The 27,384-nt window shown below is 43.2% G+C and overlaps 1 protein-coding gene across 3 annotated transcripts in view; it reads left to right on the top strand.

Annotated features, from left to right (window-relative positions):
• Window positions 1-5,840: 5,840 nt before the first annotated feature.
• MTMR2 (myotubularin related protein 2) overlaps window positions 5,841-27,384 on the top strand; it is a 65,509-nt gene continuing 43,965 nt past the window's right edge. The window contains exons 1-2 of one of the 3 annotated variants that reach the window (XM_071734012.1): window positions 5,870-6,040; window positions 10,563-10,633. Coding sequence is in view for 1 of the 3 variants with exons in the window: in XM_071734002.1 (XP_071590103.1) it covers window positions 5,958-6,040 (83 nt within the window). In the remaining 2 variants the exon portion in view is untranslated. Of the gene's footprint in view, window positions 6,041-10,562; window positions 10,634-27,384 lie in introns of all 3 variants that reach the window. The other 2 variants (XM_071734047.1, XM_071734002.1) reach the window with 2 other exon arrangements.

Genomic DNA, 27,384 nt, shown 5'->3' with positions numbered 1-27,384 from the left:
TGTTTTATTGTGTTTTATTAAAACATGACCACAAACGCAGATCTTTCTTAACAGGAAAAGAGGCATAAATTAGATAAAATCAAGTATTCTTAAATATTTCCCGAACTGTAGCTATTAAATACACCAGCTGTATATTCAGATCTCACAATGGGAAGTCTGTGCACACATACACAATAGAAAGATAAAGAAAATACTATGCCAGACAATTCAGGCATAAAATTACCTGTATTTAAAATGTCTGCTTTATTGAAAAATGGTGTATAGATCAGAACTGTAAAATAAAGATTTGGGATCCAAGAGGTGGAGACACTCACTCTGCATATGAACACCTATCCCTGTTCATCTTCATGACAATGGCCAGAACCAGTGCTGGGATCTCAGAAAATCCCCTTCCTAATGGTTTGCAATATAAAAATCAACTCATGCCCAGATGTCCTTCCTGGCTGATCACCCTAAAAGATCTGGAAATGCATTTATTTTCAGCAGTGGTTGTTTAGTAAGTGCCAGAACTTTCAAATTTAACTCCTGTGAGTAATTTTTACTTCATGTTTGTCAAACTGGAGACAATTACACAGATGGCAAGGAGCTGCTGAAGTGTTGCAGTCCAAATCTGTAGATGGACAGACAGTTGCTGTGATGAGTTAAAGGAAAGATACTATACTGTATATATATTATGATATATATAGTATATATATTAGAGGAAAGATACTATAAAAATTGATTTTCTAAAACTACAATATGTTTTGCAGCATGTAATGGAAGTTCTGTCCTTAGAGCTTGAGGAAAGGAGCACATGGCAGGTGAGACAGCCCTGTGCACTCCAGAGCAGGGCACCTGCACCTCCTGACTTCACAGCCTGCTGGGGCACCACTGTACATGCCTAAGTCAGCCTGGGCTGCACTGCTATCAGGGCTTAGCTATAAGCAAACTCCTGGTACAGAACATTGCAATAAATCAGCATCTGCAGAGGCCATTAAAAATTATAAGCATAAGGCAATTAAAAGCTGAGTGCAATGCCTGATTCCAGGCAGTGGGCTGTACATACTGGGCACACATTGAGATGGATCCTGACATACTCCTTTAGACCATCTGATATTTAATGCTTCACTGCTCTGCAGCCAGTGGGAGTGAAGACAAGAAAGCAACACAGGCAGAGCAGCAAGCAGAATAAATATTGTGCCCATCATAAGTGTTCTGTAAACAGGCAGGAAGCTATAGCATGCAGGATTAGGTCCAGAAGCAAGCAAGCAAGGTCCACAAGCAAGTGACAAAAAAAAAGTGTCAGGGACCCATTGAAATTTTGAAATTTAACTTCTGCTTCTATCAGACCCATGAGGGGCACAAGCCAAAAGCACCATCAGATGCCATCACCACCAGTAGAAAGACACATCATGGGTGAGCTAGGATGATCACTCTGGTCAGGTAAACCTCAAGTACAGTAACCTTGGAGACTTTGTGATGATTTAAGTGCAACTGTAAGTCCCTCTCTCTGTTTTGACTAGTTTCCAGCATCAACAGCACAGGCATTGTGCATCAGCAGGACCAAATACATGCTTGTGCCCCGTGACCATCTTGTAACAGATGTTCCTGCAGCCACAAGCAGCTCTAGCTCCAAAGCACAGCCACAGCATGGTGATCTTCATCAGCCTCTCTGCATGAGCCAAAGCTCTCTCTGTTTCTGATCTCATACTTTATCAGCTGAGGGAGCTCGACAAAAGGAACACATGCTACCTCCAGTGTGATTTGATGATCATACATCACAGTGGGGTCTCACCAGTGACAATCTGCCCTTCCTGAGGCACTGAGAATCTTTTATCGGGTGCCCATTGCCCTTAAGCTGTACATCAAGGAGACAAGAAAATGTAATAAATCTGAGAACCATTTTAATGAATCAAAAGGAGAGACAAGGGTGTCTCTAGTTGTGTGGTTTTCAGAACAATTATGGCACTGAGTCATGCTGCAAATTTGTTGGACTTACTGATGTGGACTTCTAGAAGGGAAGGCACAGTGTGTGAAGCAGCTATCACCATGAATTATTTAATGCCTTGGTTAACAGGGCAGTGTAGTGGGGAAAATATGGGAGATTTACAGAGCTCCAACAAGGAGAGAGAGTTCTAGTGTGGATATGATTTTAATATTGGGGCTGGAGCAAAGGGAACAATGTGACCATTTTCAGAAGGGATTAGTGCTCTCAGTCTCTTATTAAGCCTTTCAAATAACATTGTTGGGCTGTGTGATAGGGAAAAGGGAGAGGGAGGAGAATGTCTGATGAGCTGTACCATGTAAAGGCAGGTTATGACAAAGACTGCAACAGGGGAGCATTCTTTCTCAGAGAGAATCATTTGAGCACATGGTCCCATTTTATGGTCAGCCCTCTGAGCATTCCACAAACATGATTCCTCCTCCACTCCAACACCTGATGCTCCAGGTACATTTCGTCAAAGAGTTACAGACCACAAACGAATAACCCCACAAGATCCCTATAAGCATGGAGGAGAGAGAGGTTGTGCCAGGTTGCCTGGGTTGTGTGACTGTCCCTAGCTTTGGGGAGCACTGTGCTTACAGCATGAGACAGGCTTGGGTTTAGTTGTTCAGTAGCAAAGACAGGGTCGGGAGCATCTGGATTAGCAACATCTGACATATTAATCTATCATATATCAGATATATGGACTACATTAAACACACAGCATTGGAAAGCCTCTTACTCAGCAGACATGGAGTTTAAATACAAGGGACACAAATGCTATCTCCCTTTCACACTGAAGGACTGAGGCCAAAGTTTTACTTCCCCTCACTTAATTTTTTCCATGGTACGTAAAATTATCCTCTTTGTGCTCTATTCCCCACAGCTTTGACAGCCTCTAAACACCTAAGAAAACCAGGCTCTGTATTTTACACTTCTTATGTGCTATAAAAAAGTTACAACCACATACAGTTTCAGAAAGTATTGGAGGATGTCTGCTTGTCTGTTACTTGGAAATAATCTTTCACACTTTTGATTCAAGAAACTTCTTTGTCCTTCTCTCTTTTGCCAAATCAGATGTGTCAGCCATGTGGCATTAATGATGTACATCATTAATTTTATTACTTATGCTAATTTCCTTTTACTGTTTCCTCTGCTCAAATCACAAAAAGGCAGAACACTCCTTCATAAAAAAAAAAAAAAAAAAAAAAAAAGCAAGTGATGATACATGTGAGATAATGGTAAGGGATGAAGGGATGTAGCAAGCAAGCAAAAGTAGGTTAACAGATTGAACCACGGTTTTTTTGCATCAGTTGTAAAACAGTCTTGTGAATTGTCCTTAATTGGTTTTGGTTATGTCAGGGCCTTTATTTAATTCTCCATCACTTGTAAGAGCCCTGAGGTAAGGCACTTCACACAGAGAAAATTCTGACTGACTTTGAAAATGTGGCATTGTTGAGCAAAAAGACTCACTGAGCAAACCCTAGTTTCTTTCAGCAGCAGGAGAGATCCAGGAGGTGATTAGCTTTGTTCTCATTTACAAAGCACCAGTGGGAATTTCTAAAGGGTTTCACAGGCCCTGGGGATAAGTCCAAGAATAAAACAGGGCAGTTAAAAGCAAATGGAGCACTTCATCAATAAACTATTTAGAGATGCCACATCAATAGCAAATTAGGAAGAAAGGAAGGCACTCTAATACTTTCACATAGCAAAGGAGGTTTATATTTTGGTTTTATTCCTTCTTGACTTATTTTAAACAACTGCATCACTATCAAACTATGCTTAGCAGAGGGAACAGAGGTAATACCAACTCACAACGAGACTATTAGTCTGAGAAGATTTGAAAGGGAGACGTACTGCTCTGTGCTGTGTTCTACAATGCTGACCTCTCCCAAGGGTTACCAGTCAGGAAAGGTTGGGAAAAGAGAGTACCAGGGGGAAAAGGCTACTGGGAACTGCATGACTGCCTACCAGAGATGCAAAACTACTGCTGCTACAGCACTCCTGACTCCTTGCCTTGGAAGGAAACACTGTCTGCGCACCCGGATGAAAGCTAAAGAGAAGCTGGGGGCAGGGAGAAGAGTATCTCATCAGTGTCTCATTTTCCATTAATAAATGGTACTTCTGAAAGGTTTCCTGCACTTAAATACTGAAATAAACAAACAAACATTAAAAAAAAAAATACCAACACTTCAAAATAATTACCACTGGAATAAAATCATCACAAGTCTATTGATATTTTAATTTTAATAATGTTGAAGATTTTATTTGGATTTTTGACACTGCAAGAAAACACTAGCAATTAGCTTATTTTTAAAAAAACAAAGCCCTTGCTTTTAACCAGTTTTCATTTTAGAAAAGCCTACATAAACTCAATTTTTGAGGCTAGGGTAAAAAGGCATTCCACTAGATAAACTCACTTGTGTGTTTATAAATTTCTCTTTCAGAAGATTAAGCAAATAAATACAGAAAAAAACCTGCTTCAACAAAGACGTTTTTTCAAGTTTAAATCAGCTTCAAAACCATCTCACAACAAGCTTGCCCAACAGCAGCTGGTAAGACACTAAAGGATCAAGGCAGCTGCTTTGTGCAGTCCCAGGCAAGGCTGCTGCAAGCCCCCTTCAGCATCTTGCTCATGTTCATGGGCTTCTGCATGAATTTAACTGCTCTGGAGCTCACTCTGATGATAGGAACAAAATGGAAAACAATGGAAAAAGATTTACTCTTTGAAGCACAAAGCAAGATGTTGTTTCAGTAGCCATTTTACAGCCACAGAGTATCCAGACATTTAGAAGATAGAGGGTTTATTCTGTTTTGAGGTAGTTTTTCAAACTGGCAGGTCCATTCGGACTGATGCTCATGGCATGGGGTGCTCTCTCTACCAACATGCAGCCTCTCAATTTTTTTGCCTCACGGGATTTTTGCCAAAACAGCCGTGAGCTTGGCATGGGAGCCCTAGGATACAATTCCCTAAACTTCACAAGCCATACCAAGAGCATTTTTTTTTTCTCTTGCTCACAGAATTGCACCAAGGAACTGAACGTACTATTTGATGCTGAGATTTGACTGCAAAGCTTCCTGGGCACACAAAGTCCCATTTGCACATGAGCTGCGTCCGATGAACACTCCCTGTCAGCACACAGAGGATCCGTGCCTGCATCCATGATTCTGACCTGCAGTTTTCCACAGCTCCTCCCCTTCATGGTTCAGGGATAAACTTGGATATGGGCGATTACGAATTTCAGGGGCTCAAGTGCCACCCCCCCCCTTTTTTTTTTTTTTTTTTACGGGTACACAACCCAGCACAGAAGGGGTCTCAGCAGGCTCGGCTAACAGAAATATGACATAATGTCAAATAGGACAACAGGTGACTTCAGGGGGAACTTTGAGAGAGAATTACGAATAATCTCGCTGCCCCGATGCCTTGGGGATGGAACCCAGAGCTGTGGCCTTCACTGGTTTTGAAAAGGCCAAAAAGGGACCTCCTGGCCAATTCTGCACCAGCGTGAACTAACACTGTCTCCCCCCGTCTCCATCCCCTTGTCGCTCCCTGGGCTGCGCGATGAGGAGCCCCGGCCTCGCTGAGGCTCACGCTGCGTGAAGGGATGCGGGGATGTGCCGGAGGGTGGCGAAGTACAGCCCCGTCCCCGTCCCCCTCCTCAGGATGCTGAGCTCGGCGTCTCGGCCCCCTCCTCCCTTCCCTCAGCCGCCGAAGGGAAGCAGCCACATGACGGCCGCGTCCCTGCCCCTCTCCCTGGCTGCCCAGACTCCGGGCTAAAGAGGAAGGGAGTCCGGGAGCCGATTAACGTTTCTGTCCCCGTCATTGCAGCCCCCTTCCCCGCAGCCGGTGGGCACAGCCCCCTCCCCCCGCCCCGCCTCAGCCCGCCCTCCCCGCACGGCACGCCGGGCCAACATGGCCGCTTCCCGACCCGCCGGGCTCCAGGCGCTGGGTTGACTGTCAGCCGCCCGCCCCGGGGCCGGCGTGCCGCCCGCCATGGAGGAGAGCTCCAGCTGCGAGAGCCTCAGCGCCGGGCGGGCGGCGGCGGCGCGGCCGCCCAGCGGCGATTCCCTCTCCAGGTAACGGCCGCCGCGCCATCGCCCCCTCGCCATCTCATCCCGCCATCGCCCCCCGACATAGCCCCCCCGCCATCCGCCCCTCACCATCGCCCCCTCACCATCGCCCCCTCGCCATCGCCCTTCCGACATTGTCCCCCAGCATCTCCCCTCTGACATCGCCCCCTCACCATCGCCCCCCGTCATCGCCCCCACGACATCGTCCCCCGACATCGCCCCCCCGACACCCCCTCCCGACATCGCTGCCCGCGGTGTCCGGGGCTGGGCCGAGCCGCCGCTGCCGCTCCTCTGCGGGGCTCGGCGGCTTGAGGGGTCCCCCTTCAGTCAGGAGCCATTGAGGGGCGCGGGGGGAGAGGATGAGGGCGGAGAGGTGCCGGCAGGGAAAAAGAAACCGAGGGGATGGAGCTGGTGCCATTTTCTGCCTGCGTGGGCATCAGGCTCTGGTGTTTCCCCGAGTCGTGCCTACCGGCGTGTCCCGGAGCCTCGGGTATCCTCGGGGGGACGGTGCACACTGCAGGCGTGGGCATCGCTTAGCTGCGGCTAAGCCGCTTTCTGTGACAGGCATTTAGTCAGAGAAGGAGGTGCCACTCCGCCAGCCTTTCGTAAAGGCTTTAGATAACCAAGGCTGCGCTGTCTTGGGTACGTGCAGTCAGTGGATTAAGAAATCAACAGCACAGGTGAGCTGTTGCTTGGACAACGCAGGGCACCATCTGTGTTTGCTGCCTTCCTGGGTGCTGCTGTTCCCAAGCCAGGCTTCACCCTGTGCTTTTTCAGCATCGAATAGCCCAGGGTGTCTTAAGCATTTGTGGTTTTGTCCTCAAGAACTTGACTTTGTGGTTTGAATGACCTCCAGGACGTATGTTTGATGCCGGAGAGCATGGTAGGGTAGCAAGAAAAGGACATTGGCTGCTGGGCAGGAGTGATGGCCCTGGGTTTTGTGGTAGGGACAGGGAGGCAGCATGACATAGTGGTTGAAGGTGATCCTGACCTGTTCTGGCTGTCCTCAGCAAACCCAAGCTGTAGGATCACAAGGTAACTCAGGCTGGTGTGATCTCAGCATCCCCCAGTCCAGGCTCCTGCTCACAGCGGGTAGAGCTCTGAGATGAGATCAGGTTGCTCCCAGCTTTTACCCAGTTGTTCTTGGAAATCTACATAGAAACTGCACAACCTCTTTGAGCAGCCTATCTCCATCTCCTGGATATGGTCCACATAGGCACTGGGTGCACACAGACCTTTTGGTCTGCTGACATTGTCTTTTTCCAAGGCTCCCCCAGTGCCTCCTCAAGGGCAGGTGCTCCAGCCCCACTGTTCTGGTGATGCTTCCCTGAACTCCCTTCAGTTCATCAGTGTCTTTCTTGCACGGGGGGGCTAAAAACCGGATGCAGAATTCCAGAATTAGTAGAGGGGGAATCCTTCCCTGCATCTCCTGTCTCTGCCTTGGCTCTAACAGCCCAGGGTGCTGTTGCCTCTTCATCACCACCACCAGCCCTGTACGTCTATGCTTGTTTTTTCCCCAGTAGGACCCCCAGTGCCTCTCCTGCAGACCTGCTTCCCAGACAGGCAGTGCCCAGTTTGCACTCAGGTTTCTCCTTCTTGAGTCCTTCACGACTCCTCATTTCCCACTCCTTCACCAAACTGTTCTGCTCTCCCTAGTAGTCTCCATGTGCAGTTTTGCCCCATCCCTTCCATCATGCCTAGAAGCCTTCTTTTCACTTTAACCGCACTCACCCAATATACTCTTCTTTTTCCCTCTACATCAGCTCAGGCAACTTGGACCCACTTGGAGGTCAATCACTGTAAGAGATACAGGCGAATGGACAAAAGAGAGCTTAACTCAGAAGAGCCAGTGGCTACAAGGAAACTCCTGTTTAGCCTCTCAGCCACATGCCCAGCACAGATGGAGCCGCTGGGAAAGAGAGATGATGAATCTCTTTCTCTTGAGCTTGCACAAGGCTATGTCATCCAGTCCCTGAAAAGGCCAAGACTAGGAACAGATTTCTTGTAATATAAAAAAGCTTATCAGAAAACTTTCAGAATTTCAAGTCTGTGCTCCAAGACGTAGAACTTGTAGAAGAAAGCTAGCCAATTTTTTTTCATGTATTCCAAACAAAATATATTTTTCTCTAGCCAAATTTTGGAAATAGATATATGTTTTTCGTCTGCAGTTATTAATAAAAAACCCCTCATCTGGAATTGGTGTATGTTATGAAATTCTTTAGTTGAAGCAGTTAAGGTTAGGGTACAATTTTGAAAAATTAAAATCAGGTTCTTATAATGAGAAGATGCCAGATAACCTTCAGAATATTTGTTACCAGCTTCCCCTGCAAATCTAGTGATATTTAACATGCAAAAAATAATTCTGGTATGAATTGGACTGCAGATTCATTTTCAGGGTTTGTTTTTTTAAAGATTATTTTTCATTAAAGCTGTGCTGCAATCTGATTTTATGCATCCAATTAGTCCCTCTGGAGATAATGTCACTATTTGTATGCATTGAAACACACTTTCATCTCTGTTACTGTAGTTCAGTAGCTAGACCAACTGAATTGCTGACCTTTGATTATAGAGATATGACATATTTTTACTAAGTGGTTTTGTTTAAAAAGAAAATGTTAGCTTTGGGTATGTTGTGAGAAGCACAATGAACATGAGCATGCTTTCATCAGTTTTTATAACCAGTTTTATTTAAAAGGAACAACAAGAAAACATGAGTAGAAGCTCATCCACCCCATATTCTCAGTTACCTAGCAGTGTGAAGCTTTCCCGAGCTGTAGTTGACAGAATTGTTTTATGCAAGATTTTGAAGACTTGGAAAGGTGATAGTATCAAATATATACAGCACTGCATTCTTTGGGTTCTCTCAGCTCCAGCACAGAAGCTGAATTTCATATTTCTAGACATACTTAAGATCTAGCTCCTCGGGAAGACATGCTTGATAGAGTTTGCTGGTCTGTAAGGTTGCTCAAATTTCTTAACATATTAGTATGTTCATTTGTAAACATCTATCTACTATCACAGTAGTGCACATCTGATATGGCAGTACTGGCATTTGAGAATTAAAGTTGCTGTAATATTTTATTTTAATCCTTAATATTTATTTTAATATTTATTATTTTAATATTTTATTTATTGTAATATTTATTAATCCTTAGTATTTATTTTAATCCTTAGCAATATGCAGTACATGTTTTTCCTGAGTGAAATATTGGAATAGCTAAATAATTAATGTTACCTACTTTCTGTCACAACTAGAAAAATATTTGAAAAGCTCTTTTTGAGACTCACAACATAGCTGTACATGGTAAAAAAATAATCCCTAGCTCTGCATGGAAATACTTTGTCCATTTTAAATGAGCAGATCACAGCTAACTCACCCACCCTCAGAGTTGTGCTGAGACAGCTATTCTGCTTCTCAAGTCTCAGCCATCTTGCCCCATGCTGGTTTTGGGAGGCACAACTCTGGGTTCTGCATCCCTGTGTGGTTTCCAAAGGTCAGCATTTAGGATGGATTTTTCCCTTGCATCCTCTTGTGGGAGACTGATGACTGTGAGCCAACTAAGAGCTGAGGTTACAGTGTTGTGGTATTTAACTAGCAGCTTGCAAGGAGCAGAACTGTGTCTGCAGAGTCAGGAACAACTCAGGAAACAGAAAGAGGAGTGAGGTAAAACACTGATACTGATGTCTGATAAGCTGTGTCAGAGTTAATGCCCAGGAAATCAAGCTTTACTCAGTGTTAAGGACTGCTTCTGTGTATTTAAAATGGCTTGGTGATCCTGGGTGAGTGCTAAACCTTTCAGCTGTGCTAGTTAATCAGACTTTTTCAAAGATCAGTCTTAAAGATAATTTGTAGGTAGAGTTGTGGGTGGCATTTTGTTTTTCAAGTTTGAAGTTGCATGTGGACCCTCTGACCTCTGGGATTCAAAGCAGCAGCAAAATTCTACCATAATCTTTCCCTTTGTGAAAGGAAAGCCAGATAGAGCCATGTATGACTTCAGCAGAACATATGACTTTGGGAAAAAGGTGATGTCAAACTTCAGATATTTACTTTTGATGAAAAGCAATTAGGCATTTTGTTCATGCAGTCTGTGTGATGATGGGCCGTGGTTTCTGAATTAACATTTTATCTTTGTATTCCTCTGAATTTTTGTCTGCAGAAGCATATTGCAGTCCAGCCTGAGCACCAGTCCAGTAAGACAGGTTAGAGGCTTTCTGTTAGATCCACGGAAAGGTAATTTGTAGTGTCTGCAAAAGCGTGGGGGTGATTGTACTGTAGAGAAACTGCTGTAGAGATGTCAGTGGTATTGCAGCCTCAGTGTAAAATGAGAGCAAGAGTAAGGTAGCGGACAGATGTTTCCTGCCAGCAGGACTGTAGCAATGTTTGATGTTACCACTTTCTGTTTGCTTGTTACCAGCTCTCTGCTGATGGTTATCATCCACAGAGGTCTGCAGACATAGTGGATCCTATGTGTTGCACTTTTAGTGAAGCATCTGAGAATAATCATGCTCCTTGTCTTTATATTTGCAGGGATAACTCTGAAAACATGAACTCTGTGTAAATCAGTGCAGTAAGGTCTACTGAAGCAATAGTTCTGTGAGGTATGAACTCTCTACTTCATCTCAAATAAGGTCCTGTCAATAGCTGGTCTGATTTAAGGCTACATTGAAGGAATTCTTTCCCCACGGGTGAGCATGATGCTGGAAGGAGTTGAATCTCTAAGCTGTTGGCTGAGGAGGGCTTGCTAGCACCACATTGCTACCAGATGTGTGAGATTTGCTGATTGAGTTGTTTTGCAATGAGTCATTGAAGTTAAAGTTTGAAAGGGAAGATTTTTGCCAGTTCTGGTGTTCAGTGAAATATGAGTAGCTGTCATTTTCCTCATGGGCTTTGAGAGCACTTCTTGCATTTGATTTCGTATATGTGTGAAGCAAAATTTCTCAAGAGTTATTACCATTAAAACCAAGTATGTTGCTGGCTGAGTTTTGATGATGAACTGTTTTTTTGCATTTGAGAAACTTAACACTATACTTAGAAACAATTAGCAACTCCAGGCAGGTTCATTGTCATTAATTCTGATACGTGAGGGATAATTTGTGACACTTATTTGCAACCAACGTCCATTCTGAGATCTTTTAATGTACTGTATATTCTGAAGATAAAGAACACTTTGCTTGCATATGTTTTCATAATTAGAAGATTCTCTTTAATAGAGCATGAGGATTTGGGGAAGAAAATAACATTCAGTGTATAAGACTTAAGAGGTTTTAATTTAAGCAGTGCACTTGTGAAGAGAAACACTTATCTTTGAAGAATTCAGGAACTGTTTTTAGTACCAGTCTTTGATGTGCATCTCTTGGAGTGTCAGACCTTCAGTCTTAAAAGTTTTCCTCTATCAGGTGACATGCAGATCTTTGTGCAGACTCTGAGCATTCAATAGAACTGTATGTATTTGGTTTTAAGTATATTTTCCATTTGAGAATACAAAATACATTCAACACTCACCTGTTTCTTCTGTTATAATTAATGTTATATTGCTGTTTAAAGACCTCACAGGAAGTTGGGGTGCCATGGTTCTAGCTGCTGTGTAGATACAGCAATGATTTCTGCATTGAAGTGCTGGGGATGAGCTGTTTAAATGTGCCTCAGTCAGGACTACACTATTTTTACTGATGCGTGGCAGGTAATTTTATTATGTTCTTGGATGTGCAGTAGAGTGCCAAGACTCCTTGCTGAGAGATTGGGCAAAGAGTGAGAAAGTCTAAGGAATGAGATGAAAAACTGTTGCAGAGAGATGAGGCGAGATCTGACAGCTGGTGAGAAGTAAAGCTGGGCTTAGAACACGACTCTCTTGGGTCCCATCAAGCACTGCCTTTTCTAAAGAGAGATGGTAGTGTTATGTTGACAGTTTATTTGCTAGAGTTTTGAGTTGTATACGCAGTTCCTTAACTATGGGCTATTTACAACAGAGACACAATGACAGAACCTGATTTTAAAGATTGAGGATGATCTGACAATGTCAAATTACACAGTTCCTGTCTGCCATGTGATTGTACTCCTGCTGTGATGTCATTTGTAGGTTAACAACTGTGTCAGACATAGTTTGCTATATATTTCTGATGTTTTATCATCTCCCCTCCTTAGATAATTCTCTTATAGCTCACTGGCAAAGGCAAGAACTGCATTTGGAATGGTTTTAGCACTTATTGAGGGCTCAGCAGAATCAGTAGTCCACAGTGTCTTTTTCATTAATCTTTTCCTAATGACCTGCTCAGCTGTTACTATTTTTTTAGTGCTGAGTGTGTCAGGTACTGTAAAAAGAGACCTGACCCATACACCAAAGGGCTTACATTACCAGAAAGTTTTGCTGAGGGAAAAAAACAAACCAGCAAGCATACGTAAGAAATGTATTGGAAATCTTCCAGAGGTCACTCTGATAAGGTGTTACATACAACATATACTTGGATGACATGAAAAAAGTGACCCTGTTATTTGTCCATGGGAAACCCATTCCACCATGATGAAGAGGGTAACAGGAAGGTGATGAAGTGATTGGTTTGTAGATGTGCTTGGGATAACCTAGATAAGTGAGACTCTAGAAAAAGCACTGTCACAGTAATTGCCTCCATCTTAATTTTTAACTAAAAAGCATCTGTTTTTTTTATAGCTCCAGTAACAAGGAGCTAATTGAAGAAAAATTCAGTGAAAGACAACAGAAAAAATCAGTGGAACTTTTAAAGTATTTGTTTTTCTTTTTTTCTACCATCTGTAGTTTCTTTTGCCAGACAATGTTCTCACTCAGTAATTTTCCAGTGATTTCAAGGTAGCTTTCTTCCTTGCTTCTTTCTTGCCACTCTGCTCCATAAATTCTCTTCCATTGCTTTCTAAGCCTTGATGTATTTGATGAAGAGAAAGCATTAGTATTTTTCTAATCTGTAACCCCTTCAAGGTCATGTTCTAGTCATTTTGTTAGCTCTGCACAAACGCTCCCACTTTACAGATCTGGCCTTTCTATAGCCTTTTGGCCATTATGGCCAGAATCATTAATATTAGGTCACCCAATGGTTTAAATTTGATCTGGGTCAGGTGTGGGGCTGTGATCATGTTTCTGCTGCACCAGTTAGAAAAACATGAGTTTATGAGGCTTTTTAGTTCATACCGGGAAGACAGGCAACACCTGCTTAGAGTAAAACAACATTTTTTATCTGGATTTATGTGCTGTGATGTGAAAAGATTACATGCTTGTATAATGTGTTACACTCAAAATCTTGTTCACAGGCAAAAAGGCAGCACATCTTTATATAGCCAGGAATTTTTGTTAGTGTAACTCAGATGTTGAAAGCCTAATAATTGTTATTATAGATGCAATTATTACAGAAAAAGAAAGAGTAATAACACAGTTAAAACTGTTACATGTATAGGTGTTGGTTTCTAACCCTCTTCCTGGTATTATTCTCACCCCTCTCCTGGGTTCCAAGGTTGCTGGTTTTATTCTGGTGGTGGGTGTTACAGGAAGTTGTCAGCATCTGGGGTCCTTTGCTGGGAGAAGTATGAGCTTCATATTGATGGCTTCTTCCTTCCATACTGTAGGATCCACCTGGGATCATTTTAGTGTGTTTGGTAAAAAAACTTTACACCTATCTCTTTCTTCATTGGTCTGCAGTTCCACATTATGTCTAATTTTTGCTATTGGTGGTTGCTTTTGTGGTTCTTGGATATTATTCCTTTGTTGTCTTTGTTACCCCTAAAACCAGTTTAGTCCAGCTCCAGGTCTGCATTTCTTTAACTAACCATTGGTGAGTTTTTTACAGCCATGGTCTTCACTGCTAAGCTTGTGCCCTTATCTCTTCTTGCCCTGGGCATGTACTCCTCTAATGCCACATTCTTAGTCTTCACTTCTCCAGGTCTCTGTTATCATACCAGGCTGTTGTATTTCTGTATACAAGTACTTATGTTTGTGGTAAATATCTCATTGTATATAGAATAAGCTCTTGTTGCTGATATCTGTGCAGAACTATGTTTATACTACACACAAAAATAAAACAAAAGTAGATGTAGACACACGGCCAATTACAGAAATTGTATTCACAACTAAATGAAGTAAGACAAAGCTGCAGAAAGGATAAGAAAAGTTCAGATAATACAAGAGTAGCAGACTTCAGTCCCGAGGCCTTGAAAATTCTCTACAAATCTTGTACCATATGACAGTACTAATGGCAGTACTAATTGACAGGGCTGAAGATGAACCCAGCTATATTCTTCTGAACAAAATTTATCTGGTGGAGTGAATATACATCTGATTGTTGCTTGGTGCTTTGTGAGCAAAGTGTTTGGTGGGTTTTTTTCCCCCAGACACAAAAACCACTTATATCTTAAATACTGAGCTCCTGAACCACAGCCTCATTCACACCTCTTTGGTGAAAATAAAGCATTTGTGCTATTTTTACTGCTGTGTCAATAAATCCTATTGTTGATTTCAGCTGATGTCACTGCTATAAGATGGTGGTCTTATCAAAGAGAAAGATTGAAAAGAGAGGTAGTAGAACTATTCTCATCAGCCATTTCAGCTCAGTCTGCCCAGGAATGAGGTGAAGCCTGTGAATGAGTTGGTTACACATGGAAGATTAAAGGGGTTGTCTGGCTCCTGTGGAGAGCAGATGCTAAAGGTAGAAGCAGGTCACTGAAACCTGTAGTACCAGAGGCAGGATGACTGCCAAAATCAGTCATCAAGAGTGGATGTTGGTTTAATCAGCAGATAGGATATCTTTAACAACTGAAAATTGAACAGCATCTCATTGGTAGGTAGAACACTTCTGGTAAAGAAATTAAGAATGTGGGAAGTTCTGTTTGCATTTTACCAAGTTGACTTTTGGAGTAGTCTGTGCTTGAAAATTCCTCTGCTCTGAGAATGGACATCTTACTCCTACACTGTGAGTGAGCTCCCACACCTCATGAGAGAGTGCTTCCCAAACCTTTTTGCTCAAAGGTGAAGAAGCACACAGCCAAGATAGTCACTATGTGATGGGCTGTGAGAGAAAGAATGTGAAGGGACATTTTATGGATGTGCTCAGGATGTGTGCCAGCAGAGTAGTCTTGACCCTCCTACTTGTTACCATCTGTTTAGGGTACAGCTCCTGCTCATCACTGCTGCCTCCAGCACCACCAAAGGACATCTTTCTGATTCAAGATTCCACCTTCTGCTTCTGCCTTGCATGAAGAAAAATACAAGATTTGTCACATCTCATTGTACTGATACAGATTGCTTCTAGTCTCTGGGTTTCTATTTGTAGACAATGGGTAAGAGTGAGTCATTTCTGCTTCTCCACAGTGACTGTGAGTAACTGCCTACAGTGAGTAACGCAGGTGTAGCCACCTATGCAGAACTTCTTCCCAATCATTGCAATAGGGGCAAAAAGTGCATAGGGTTTGGGTTGTTCTCTGCTCAAAAAAAAAAAAAAAAAAAAAAGAAATAGAACTATTTCCTAACTCAATTTAGTGGTTTTTTTTTTTTTTTGTTTTTTTTTTTTTTGTTTTTTTTTTTGTTTTTGTTTTTTTTTTTAATTAATTTAGCAACTGAATAAAAAGCAGAGATATGTAATCTGGTTTCTTGCACCTATTTCTTCATATACGTGTGTATCTCTTTGGTTTGTCCACTAACAGTTTTTGTAATATTTCAGCAGCTTTAACTATGACAGAGGAGTGAAAGTAATAACACGTTCTACATTTAAACAAAGATAGGGATGGGAAAAGAGGCCATGTTAGTTTTCCCATTATGGAAGAAGCTTGTTCCTTTTTCAACATAAGGAAATGAGATGAGAAAGATGGATGTAGATGAGAAAGGTGTCATGAATATGGATGGATTCTCATGGACAAGTCTTATCTCAAGTTAGAGAAATATTCTCTGCCTCTTCTTTTTGCATTTCCTTCTTTCCTGGCTGCAAAAGGCTGTGTTCATTTGAAAACAAAAAGCAAATGATAGAATGGTTTGGCTTGAAGGGACCTTAAAGATCATCTAGGCCCAACGTCCTGCATGGGCAGGGACACCTTCCACTAGTTCAGGTTGCTCAAAGCCCCATCCTGCCTGGTCTTGAACACTTACAGGGAGGGGGCATCCACAGGCTCCCTGGGCAACCTGTGCCAGTTTTTCACCATTCTCAGAATAAAGAATTTCTTCCTAACGTCTAATCACAATGTACCCTCTTCCAGTTAAAAGCCACTACCCCTTGTCTTATTGCTACATGGCCTTATAAAAACTCCCTCCACAGCTTTCTTGTAGGCCTTCTTCAGGCACTGGAAGGCCACTATGAGGTGTCCTTGGAGCCTTCTCTCCTTCAGGTTGAACAAACCCAACTCTTGAAGCCTGTTTTCACAAGAGAGGTGCTCAGCCCTCTGATCAACTTCGTGTCCTTCCTCTGGACTTGCTCTGGCACGTCCATGTCCTTCCTGTGTCGGGGGCTCCAGAACTGGACACAGTCCTCCAGGAGGGGTCTCATAAGAGTGAAGCAGAGGCAGACAATCACCTCCCTTGACCTGCTGGCCATGGTTTGTCTGATGCAGGCCAGGACACTGTTGGCTTTCTGGGTTGCAAGCACACAATGATGGCTCATGTTGAGCTTTTTATAAACCAACACCCCTAAGTCCTTCTACTTAGGGCTGTTCTCAACCCATTCTACCCCCAACCTGTAATTGTGCTTGGGACTGCCCCGACCCAGGTGCAGGATCCTGCACTTAGCCTTATTACAATTCATGAGATTGGTATTGGAGCACCTCTCCAGCCTGTCCAGGTCTCTCTGGAGGGCCTCCCTTCCCACCGGTGTGGTGACCACACCACACAGCTCACTGTCATTAGCAAACTTGCTGAGGGTGCAGTCAATTTTTCTGTCCATGTCACCAACAAGGATGTTAAACAGCATCAGTCCCAATACTATCCCTTGAGGAATGCCACTCTTCACTGGTCTCCATCTGGGCATCAAGCCAGTGACTACCACTTTTTGAGTGCAACCACCCAATCAATTTCATATCTGCCTAGTAGTCTATCCATTAAATCTGTATCTTCAATCATCTTCCAGAATGTTGTGTTGGACAGCGTAGAACACTTTGCACAAGTCCAGGTAGATGATGCCAGTTTCTTTCCCCTTGTCCACTGACACTATGACTCCATCTTAAAAGGCCACCAAATTTGTCATGCATGATTTATGCTTGGTGAAGCAATGCTGGTTGCCACAAACCACCTCCACATTTTCCATGTACCTTAGACTTCTCTTCCACAAGACACTCATGTTCTAGAAACAAGGGCTGGACCTACTTGAGATTACCATATCTCCATGTGATGTAGGTATCTAAGACTTCCATACCTTCAGCAGAGTCAAAACACTGCACAAGTAATTGAACTGAAAAAAAGGTGTCTCTGAATTCTCATTTCGGCTCCAGTGCCTTGGCTTCCATTGACTAAGTGGGAGCATGGACACCTGTAATATATCTGTAGTGGGGAACTGAATCATAGAATCATAGAAAGTTAGGGACCTCAAAAGATCATCCAGACCTCCTTGATCCTACTCCTCTTTGTTCCTCACACGCACCGATTTCTGCTGGAGGAAGCAGAAGGGCCAAGGGGAAGTATCTGTGGGTGGTCTTAGGGGATTAAGCCTCATGTTGGATGTGTGAGAACTGAAGGTAGGATTAGATCCTTGAGGTGCCTTCCAACCTCGTGTTCTATGATTCTGCGAGGTACAGAAAAACTTCAGATAAGCTTGCAAACTTTGTGTGCCTTGCTTTGTTGTAGGGTGGAAGAATTAGTAAGACCTTGGTACCCTACAACAGGCCAGTGGGCTGAATAATTGTGCAGAGCCCTTTCACAAATCTGGGCCATATAGAAATCAAGGGCTGCTGATCATTTCCACTTGGGAAACTGGGCTTTGTTTCTGGACAGCAAATGGCACTGAGTTAATGAGGAAACCAGGTCACAGGTAGTAGTGTTGAACCTGGGGACTTTGATGAACCATGACCATAAGAGATACTGGGCTCCCTGGATGTTGTGGCATCATTCAGGTGCTCAGTAGTTTTGAAAATATCCTATGTTGTTTTACTCAAATTTCTGGAAATTAAGCCCACAAATTTTTGAATGCTTGAGTGACTTTAGCTCTGAGACTCTGCTAGGGGCCAGTTCCATGTAGGGGCTGGGCTATGGACAAAATAGTGTTGTTCCCTGTCCTTTTTTGATCTGAAACTGGCAGAGCACGTAGCTGCGTGGTGTCTCTGAAAGCACATCAAGGTGTTCCACTACGTAAGTTTTGCTAGGTGATACAAGACTTTCCAGATTGGCTTTATTATAAATTCTTTCATCCTTGTTTTGATTAATCCAAGTATGGAACAACAGATGTCATTGATGAGCTAATCACTGATATTTTTAATTCCTGTGGGTGTTTGGTTTATTGGGATGAGGGGGTTGCGTGGTGTGTGTCTGAAAGAAAGTCAGAACATTTAACAATATGTGTTACATTCTAAGTAAGGTGTTTTTAAAATAGGGAAATACGTAGCAATCTAAAGAAAAATTGAGGCAGCACATGAACTGTGGGAAATATGCATATATATGGTTAAACTATACATAACTGGGTCTTAGGACATAACTAGAAATAAAGGCACTGCCAGAACACAGTAAAAGACAAGTTAATGTCTTTTTATCCAGTTCTCCGTTCTGTCCTAAGGTGAGTACTTTCTAATGTAAGTAATTATTTCTGTTTTTTCCTTGATCAAGTTAAAAAGTTTCTTCAAAAAAAAAAAAAAAAAAAAAAAAATTAACAAAAAAGAAATTAACAAGCAAACAACAGATTTTATATGCTGTGCTGGTTTCCCTTATTTCTGCTGCTTGTTGTTCTCAGACTCTGAAATTGTCATTGCAACTTATCCTGAGACTTTGAATTTGCATCAAAGTAGCAATAATTATTTGCTTGTATGTTTTTCTTAGGCTTAATATATTTTTAAAAGAAGGAAGTGGAAGTTTATTTAGTAAATACAAATATTGGTAAACAGCAAGAGCAGTTGTGAAGTGCATATATGATTTCTCTAATGAGTTGTATCTGCAAAGTACCTGTGAGACAGTTAGATGTGGCCAGCCCTCTGTCTCTCGTGGGATGCAGTGGTATTCTGAGGGTGCTCTGATGTGGGAGACAGCAGCACCACGCAGGTCTTTTATTTCTTTGTCACAAAATGTCCTGAGCCCTCTAATCATGTTATTCCACAGGTAGCACTAAGAGACATGGGGGGGGCTTGTAGCAGCAGGAAGTACAGTGGATTTGGATTCTTGAGTTATCTTTCCACTAGAGGCAGTCATGCTGCATAGACAGCTCCTTGGCTGTGGTCTGGTCTCCCTGTTTTGGGGGAGAAAGCTGCAAGTCAGGACACTTGCTGATTCCTCACAGCCCCCAGAGATCATTTTCCAGACATCCCATCAGTCAGTGATCTCCCTAATGGCTTTCTCTCTGTCACTGTGCCGCAATTCTGCAGCCACCAGAAGCTTGAGCTGCAGGAACTTCTCTCCCCCAGCCATGTATTTTTGGCCTAGAAACACCCTTCTCGAGGGGATCTTCTTCACTTTTACTTTGATCCTGCCTGCTGCAGTGTCTTATGTTTGCAAACAAAGTCCCTAGCTCCTTCTGAACAACCCTAAGTGATCCCAAAAAGCATAGCAGTAACCTAACGTGTAGGAAGGTGCGGAGCTGCGCAGGTGGGAGCGCTGTTCTAGCAGGCATCCTTGTTTATGTTGACAGTGAACAAGATTGTGTTTTGAACCTCTTTTTACCTTATAGAGTTATTTGTTTTCACTGCTAAGGCTCTGTCCTGGTGACTGGAAACCCCAGAGCTTTGAAGCACAGACCCGGATGTGTGCACCATTTTTGGAAAGTCTGTCAAACCTTTCTCCCATGCACCAGGTTATGGCCAGAGTGACTGGGCTGCCTTTCTTCATGTCTCACCTGGAGGAGGTGGGCTGCTTGCCTTGCCCACCACTCAAAACCCTACCTGCTACTGCTGCAAGCACAGGTACTTGTGCTAGTAGCGGATTGTGTAAGGCAAACTTTTCCATTAGGGATTGATTCCATTGGAATCAAGCCGAAGTATGGATTATCAGCCTGCTTTCAGGAGGGCTCTCTTGATATGGGCTGAAATGTAGCTGGTGAAGCAGAGGTAAAATGTCAGTTGCCAGCATAAATCTTAACAACTTCTTGAAACATACATTGTTTTGTTTTGTTTTGTTCCTTGAAGCTGGGCACCATTCCATACCAGCTTGAAGCTTGTTGGAAACCTAACCCCCCTTTTGCTTCTCTCATGGATAGATAATTTTGTAGTTACCTTTCATGTGCTGATCAGAGGATATCAGCTCAGGCCTCTGATAGGTGCTTTTCTTCCTCTTTTGTACCTTTTGGGTTGTTTGAGTCATGAAAGCGTGATACTATGGGCTGCTTGCTGTTATTATGTTCTGCTTATTGGTTTGTCTTTGGGTGTTGCCTTTCTATTCCCGGAATCTTGCAAATATTTTAAACAATCAGCCTATTGTTTAGCAAGTGCTCTACATGCACTGTAGCCCTTTTGTGAATTTCTGTTTAAAAAAAATAATAAAAGAATGACTAATGGAGCATGAACGGTGCTTGTGACTCTGTAGTCCATTGTGTAACTATTGAGAGCAAAATTTGCATTCCTAGAAAAGCTTGTTCACGGTCAAAATATAGGACATTCTCTTCTTGGCTCATGGGAAAACATGTACTATGTATTCTTCTCGGGATGCTACTTAAAAGGATCAACTTAAAAAAAAGGCAATTTCCTCCCTTGGAACATTGAAATCGGACTGAGACCCGGCTTTGCTTCACAACAGAAGTGAATCTTTTTCATTCAGGCAAGTGGCGTCGGGAGCTATTTTAGGTCTGTCACACACACACACATTTGCTTGCTGAAAGGGTTTCTTTTGAAGATGTTAAGCTCTGGCATTGCCAGCCCTTTTGAATGGCAAGGGTACATTATTATATAACTGTCTGCCTCCCCTGGGTGCCAGGGGAAGCCTGGTAGGCGCTGTTTTCCTTTCCTTCAAAAGCGTATTTGTTTATGGCTTTTTTTTTTTTTTTCCACTCTGAGATTGTTACAGGTCAAGCAGAGGTTAAAGTGGAAGCTTTAAATGTTTAGAAAACTGCTTCTGAAATGTCTTTCCTGCCTGTGCCTAAAAAAAGAGGGTACTGGGAGTTCCAAGAGGGTCAGGGTGTGTCTCATGTAAGCTGCGAGTAGTTTCTTTTGGTACATGTTATGTAAGTAGAAACAGACTGTTTGGGTGGGTTGTTGGGTTTTTTTTGTTTGTTTGTTTGTTTGCTTTTGGTTTTGTTTTTGCTTTTCACTGTGAAGAATGGAGTTGCTGCTCTCTGGAGATACTCCTTTGGCTGCCCATGTCAGCTCTTGGGGAGAAGCTGGGATTCCTGCCCTGGGGAGGGCTGGTCTTAAGACACTAAAACTTCTTTTAGAGCAGCTGAGCCTCCTACAGCCCTTGGCAGAGTGGAAACCAGTGCAGAGTGCCCAGATCCCACATCAAGGCTCTGGCTCTGGCAGATGCCAGCCGTGCTTTCAAGTGCTCTCCCAAAGAAAGGCGTACAAGGGACTTCTCAGTATCCTTAGGTGTATAAATGTACAGGTAAGGACTGTGGGGATCACTTAGCCTTAGCACCCATCCACAGAGAGCTGCTGTAAATGGCAGAGCCTGATGTAGGCAGCAGCTGGGTTTCCTAGGCCAGTTCAGCCAGTGCTAGCTGGGACAAAGTCATATTCATGGAGAACAAGCACCAGTTTGTCTCCCTCTGCTCTGATATGACTCAAAAGGTTTTTCAGTATTTCTTTTTTCTTCTCTGAAAGAAGCAGGAGTGTTGAAAGTATTGAGGAGGAAAAGTTGTCAGCTTGAGTTTAGCAAGTGAGCAGGGAGTGCTCAATACCTCAGTATCATTATAGCTTTAAGAGAAGTGCCAAAGTGCTGCAGGTGCTCCTATTCATGGGCCTGCTGTAAATTTGAACCAATTGGATCCTGCTCCCTTGGCATCTGAAGCTTCCAAATTAAATTTTATTTGCCACATTTGTCATCATTAATTTGCAGATTTAACCTTGATTAATTTTTAGGAATGTACATAATGAGAAACTTTTACAAAAACAGGAAGAGAGGAAATGGAAATTTGCCCTCTGCAGTGTTTTTCTCATTTCTCATGACCTCTGTGTCTGAAACTGTATCACCCAGTGGTGCATTTTATCACCTGTTTTCCATGTCAGTTCAGTGACTATTGAAACAAAAGATTCAGTTTGATACAGAAGAAATGGTGTGAGCAGTCAGTTAACATCTGAGTAATTGGCACTTCTGCAAGCAATGAAGGAGCTTCTTGTTTCTGGCAGGGAAGGTGCTGGAGAGGTGACTTTATCATCACTGGCTGAATTTTGGGTGTGGTATTTATAGGAGTGATCCAGATTAGTATTTTAAGATGCTGATACAAATAAACAGGTATCCTCAAGCACTATGAACACACTATAAATAAAAATATTACAATTTCCAGAGATCTGTGTTCTTCCAGTCCCATCAGTTTTTCACAGTTCTGAGTGTTAAATTCAGACACAGGTTCCAAGTCATGAATTTCTGTGGGTTTTTAAAAATTTTTTCCTCTCCAGCTTTCAAAGTCTGAAGAAGTGTCTTCAGAAATTAACAGTAGTTTCTCAGAGAGCTGCTACCCATAGAATCACAGAACGGTTTGTGTTGGAAGGGACCTTAAACCTCCCTGCCATGGGCAGGGACATCCTACCACTAGACCAGATTGCTCAAAGCCCCATCCAGCCTGGCCTTACACTCCTAGGCAGGGGCATCCAGTGTCTCACCACCCTCATCACAGCCAGTCCCTTTCTTCATAGTTTCTTATCTTTTGCATGGCATAAATGTGAGCATACTTTTTGTGCTGTTGCTAAACAAGTGTAGGAGAAGGAATGTGTGTGTATGGATTTTATGTTCTTGCAGAACAGAAAGAGGCACAGCTTTAAGATGCTTGCTTGGAAATGACCATTCTCAGCAATTACAAGTTGGGATGGTAGAGCTGGACAACCTGTCATAGTGGTGTCATGACTTTTGTCTTAAGTTTTGCCAGAAGTTTTCTGAAGTTTCGTGTGATAACATGCAATTTGTTGTTGTGAGTTTCTTCTTGGCTCACATGGCCAAAGAGAAGAGGTTGTAGAACATGGTTTTCCTTAGGCTGACATTCACAGAAAGCACTTTGTAGAGATCTACCAGCAGTTTTCCTTCCTGTGGGAAGGTGGGGACAGAGAAGGAAAATACCCTCTTTTTAGAGTATGAAGAATGTTGTATTAACTTACTTGCATTAATAGGGGCAAGGAGACTGGGAGGAGAACTGAATTAATGGTGCATTTGTCTGTATCAGGTGAAAGCTGTGGGCTTCACAGTTTGATTTGGGCACTTCCATTGCACCTCCATGCTTACCTTCTGCCTGACCTGGGTTCACTGTGTCACACTTGAGCACTCATGCAGTAAAACTGCCATCTTCAAAAGCTGTATTTCTGCTTTCTCCTTCCAGGAAAAAAATGTTGGTTATCTACTCTAGGAAAGCAGTAACTTCATATTCAAACACTTTCTGTAACAGCTGGCAAAACAAATGGCAACTACAAGTTTTTATTTCTTTTTCTTGGCGTTCTTAGACACCATGGGTTTTAGATTGCAGGGGTCTGAGGACAGGGATTGATTCAGATGGTTTTGGCAGATGTCATTTAATGGCGTCTTTTGAAGAGGCTTAAGACTTTGTCCTTGCTTTTTATATTTTCCCCCCAAATGTTGCCCCTGTACCTTCATACTTGAACAAGGTAGGTTTGTGTGTCTCAGACACTTCTGTTTGCAGCTTCTTTACATCTTTGTTGACAGTTTAAGCTGAGCACATTGGCATGCCTTCAATACTGCTACGGATGCAGTAATACCTTTCAGTTGTCTGAGCAAGAATCACCAGAGGGCATCTGTCTGAGTCTGAATTATGTTTGAAAACCATCTGGCGTGTTTGTGGAATAGTTCTAATCATAACAATGAGCACTTTATCAAGAGTTGAGTCATTGTGCTTGGTTTCCATTGTAATTCTCTTATTAGTTGCATATATGTGTTCCATATAGCCACAGGGTTCATACTACAGATAGATTCTGTAGAAGACCAACGTGCCAAAAGCTTTCGACTTATTTATCGTTCAAAATCTGGCCATAAGGAATACATTTAAATAATAAAAATAATTACTGAGATGAAAGACATGTATCAGTGTTAATTGCATCCTAAACCTGTTTCCTGCTTCTGCAGAGAGGAAGGAGTAAATGGGGGATGACAGTCACAGGAGTAGGGTGCTTTCCCTAGAGGTGCTTTTGGACTGTAAGGGTCTCTTTTGGCACTCAACACAGATATCCAACAGCGAGAACAATGTGGACCTGCCTGGGCTTGAAGCATGGGAAGAGAAATGCTCCAGGTGGTCCTCGGTCTTCACAAGTTCCTCATAGGAACATCTGCACTCCTTTTCTTTCCTGAAGGAAGAGCGCAAAGTATTGAGTATTTGACCTTGAGAAGTGTAATTGTCCAAAGTGCATGATGTTCAACAAGGCCAAGTGCAAGGTTCTTCACCTGGGTCAAGGCAATCCCATGCACAGATACAGGTTGGGAGGAGACAGGAATATGAACAGCCCTGAGGAGAAGGACTTGGGGGTGGACCAGAAGCTCAACGTGAGCCATCAATGTGCTCTTGCATCTCAGAAAGCCAACTGGGTCCTGGGCAGCATCAAAAGAAACACAGACAGCAGTCAGAGGAGGTGATTCTCCCTCTCTCCTCTGCTCTTGTGAGATCCCACCTGGAATACTGTGTCCAGTTCTGGAGTCCCCAGCATAAGAAGGACATGGAGCTCCTGGAACCCATCCAGAGGAGAGCCACTAAAATGCTCAGAGGGCTGGAGCACCTCCCCTGTGAAGACAGGCTGAGGAAGTTGGGGTTGTTCAGCCTGGAGAAAAGGAGGCTTTGAGGTGACCTTATAGCAACCTTCCAGTATCTGAAGGGGGCCTGCAAGAAAGCTGGGGAGGGCTTTTTACATGGGTGTGTAGTGAGAGGACAAGGGGAAATAGTTTCAGACTTGAAGAGAGGAGATTTAGGTTAGACATTAGTAAGAAACTCTTTAATTCGAGGGCAATGAGACACTGGCACAGGTCACCCAAGGAAGTTGTGGCTGCCCCCTCCCTGGGAGTGTTCAAGGACAGGTTGGATGGGGCCTTGAGCAACCTGGGCTGGTGGGAGGTGTCCCTGCCCATGCAGGAGGGTTGGAACGAGATGATCTTTCAGGTCCCTTCCAACCCAAACCATTCTGTGATTCTATGATTCTATTGTGTGAACCTTAGTATATGTTGTATCTGAGATCCTTAATGAGCTATTTTGCACATTTGTTAAGTTATATTGAGCCAGACTTTCAGCTAGCAGTGATTGGCACAGCTCCAGTGACTTTTAACTCTTGCTGAAATCTGTCCAAACCTACCTGTGTTCTCAAGTGTCTGTTGGGTACCCTGAATGCAACATTTATGTCTGAGCATTGTGCTGTTGCCATCACTCAGGTTTGTTCTGTGTTGCCTTAATGGTGGAACACAGGTGTTAGGGGTATCTCAGAGCATCCTCAGAGTGGTCCTCAGCATTTTAGGCTGATATTAGAAGTATGGTGTTGTGGTGCCAAAAGTTTTTGTAGGAGACAGATTTAACTTTGCATTGGAAAAATCTGGGCATAGAAGCCATGAGAGAAGCAGGAGCACGTGTTTTTGCAGAAAGGCTGGTGGCAAAGCATGGAGCTAGCTCTGATCCCCTTTATCTGCATTTGTGTGTCTGCCCCAGGACACTCTCCCTCTTTTCTCACTCTAAGGCATTTGAAACTGCGTGGTTTGAGGAACTTCTTCATTGGCAGCAGAAGAGAACTCAAGATTGTCTAAACCACTGAAGCTCATAAACTTCTCATGTGTATGCAGGGACATCAGTTTAATCAGTTTGCAAAGTAGCAGAGCTGGAGCTGTGCAACTGCCTGATGATGATAAGAGGAGGGAGGCACAAGCCAGCAACATTTCAGTTGTCTGCTGTTCTGTTCCCTCTCAGCTCTCCAGAAATGATGGATAAGGAGAACAAAGGCAGCAAGCAAAACATGCAACCTATGCATGCTGTGGTATTTTTCACTCTACATGCAGACAGCACTTCCCAAAAGCTGACACTGCTGTTGCTGGAGGGAGGCTTCACCGGTGGCTTCTGCAGGAGCAAAGGGGATGCTCTTGAAGTGAGCTTTTGAAAATTCACTTCTAAAAATGCAAATTCTTTTCTTCATTAAAACCCTCTTGAAACCAAGTGCAATCAACAAGCACAAAACACTTTCACAGCTCACATGTGCTGTAGATTATGGTTCTCTTTTTTTAATTATTTTTATTATTTTTCCCTCTGCATAAAGCATTTGCCCCTTAGACTGCCAAAATGAAATTAATTCACAGTTTCATCGAAGTCTTTGGTCTACAGTGATCAAATAATCACTGCTTGTGTATTAAGTAGACACTGGTAATGTATGAGGGCAGACAAGTTGTGTAAGCAGAATAACTTAGGGCATTTTGATTTTTTTGTTAGCACTTCTCCCTGGAAGCTGTTAAGAGCAGGTTAGACAGACATGTCTTGGAAGTTGCTTGTACAGAGCTTGTCCTAGCTTGGGGGCAGAGGGACTAAGACATCCCAGTAAACCTTTCCAGCTCCCTTTTCTGTGACTAAAGGATGTGAAATTCTTGACTTTCACCATGAGGACAGTCAGACATTGGAATGGTCTCCCAGAGGAAGTGGTGGATTCCCCCTCAGTTTTAAGTCTCAGCTCAATGGAGTGCTGAAACACATCATATAAACAATGATATTAGAAGGGTTGGACCAGGTGATCCTTAAGGTCTCTTCCAACCTGACATTCTATGATTCTATGATTGATAGAAATGCTTCTCTTAGGAGGTCACTGTGCTCAGTGATATGATTGCTGGGTGAGTAAGCTGCCCTGTGAGGTGCACATGGGCCAGGGTAGCTGCTGGGGAGTCCCTGGCTTATTTATTTACACCTATGCTAAATGACTTGTAAAATCAGCAGAGCTGCTGACCTGTAAAATGCATTTAAATACACAAAATTCTGGGCTCTGAGAGGGGAGGGAGCAAGAAGGCACAGCTCCTGGAAGCTTACTCTGAGGCTCTGGCTCCCCCGGCTGGAGCCGGTGCTGGAGAAGGCAGCGTGGGGACTCGGGGACAGGAGTCTGAGTTGTCACCCGGTGATAA

This window comes from Heliangelus exortis, chromosome 1 (genome assembly GCF_036169615.1).
Source record: "Heliangelus exortis chromosome 1, bHelExo1.hap1, whole genome shotgun sequence".
NCBI lineage: Eukaryota > Metazoa > Chordata > Aves > Apodiformes > Trochilidae > Heliangelus > Heliangelus exortis.
The sequence above is the reverse complement of the archived record's forward strand: the minus strand, read 5'-3'. Positions and strand labels throughout refer to the sequence as shown.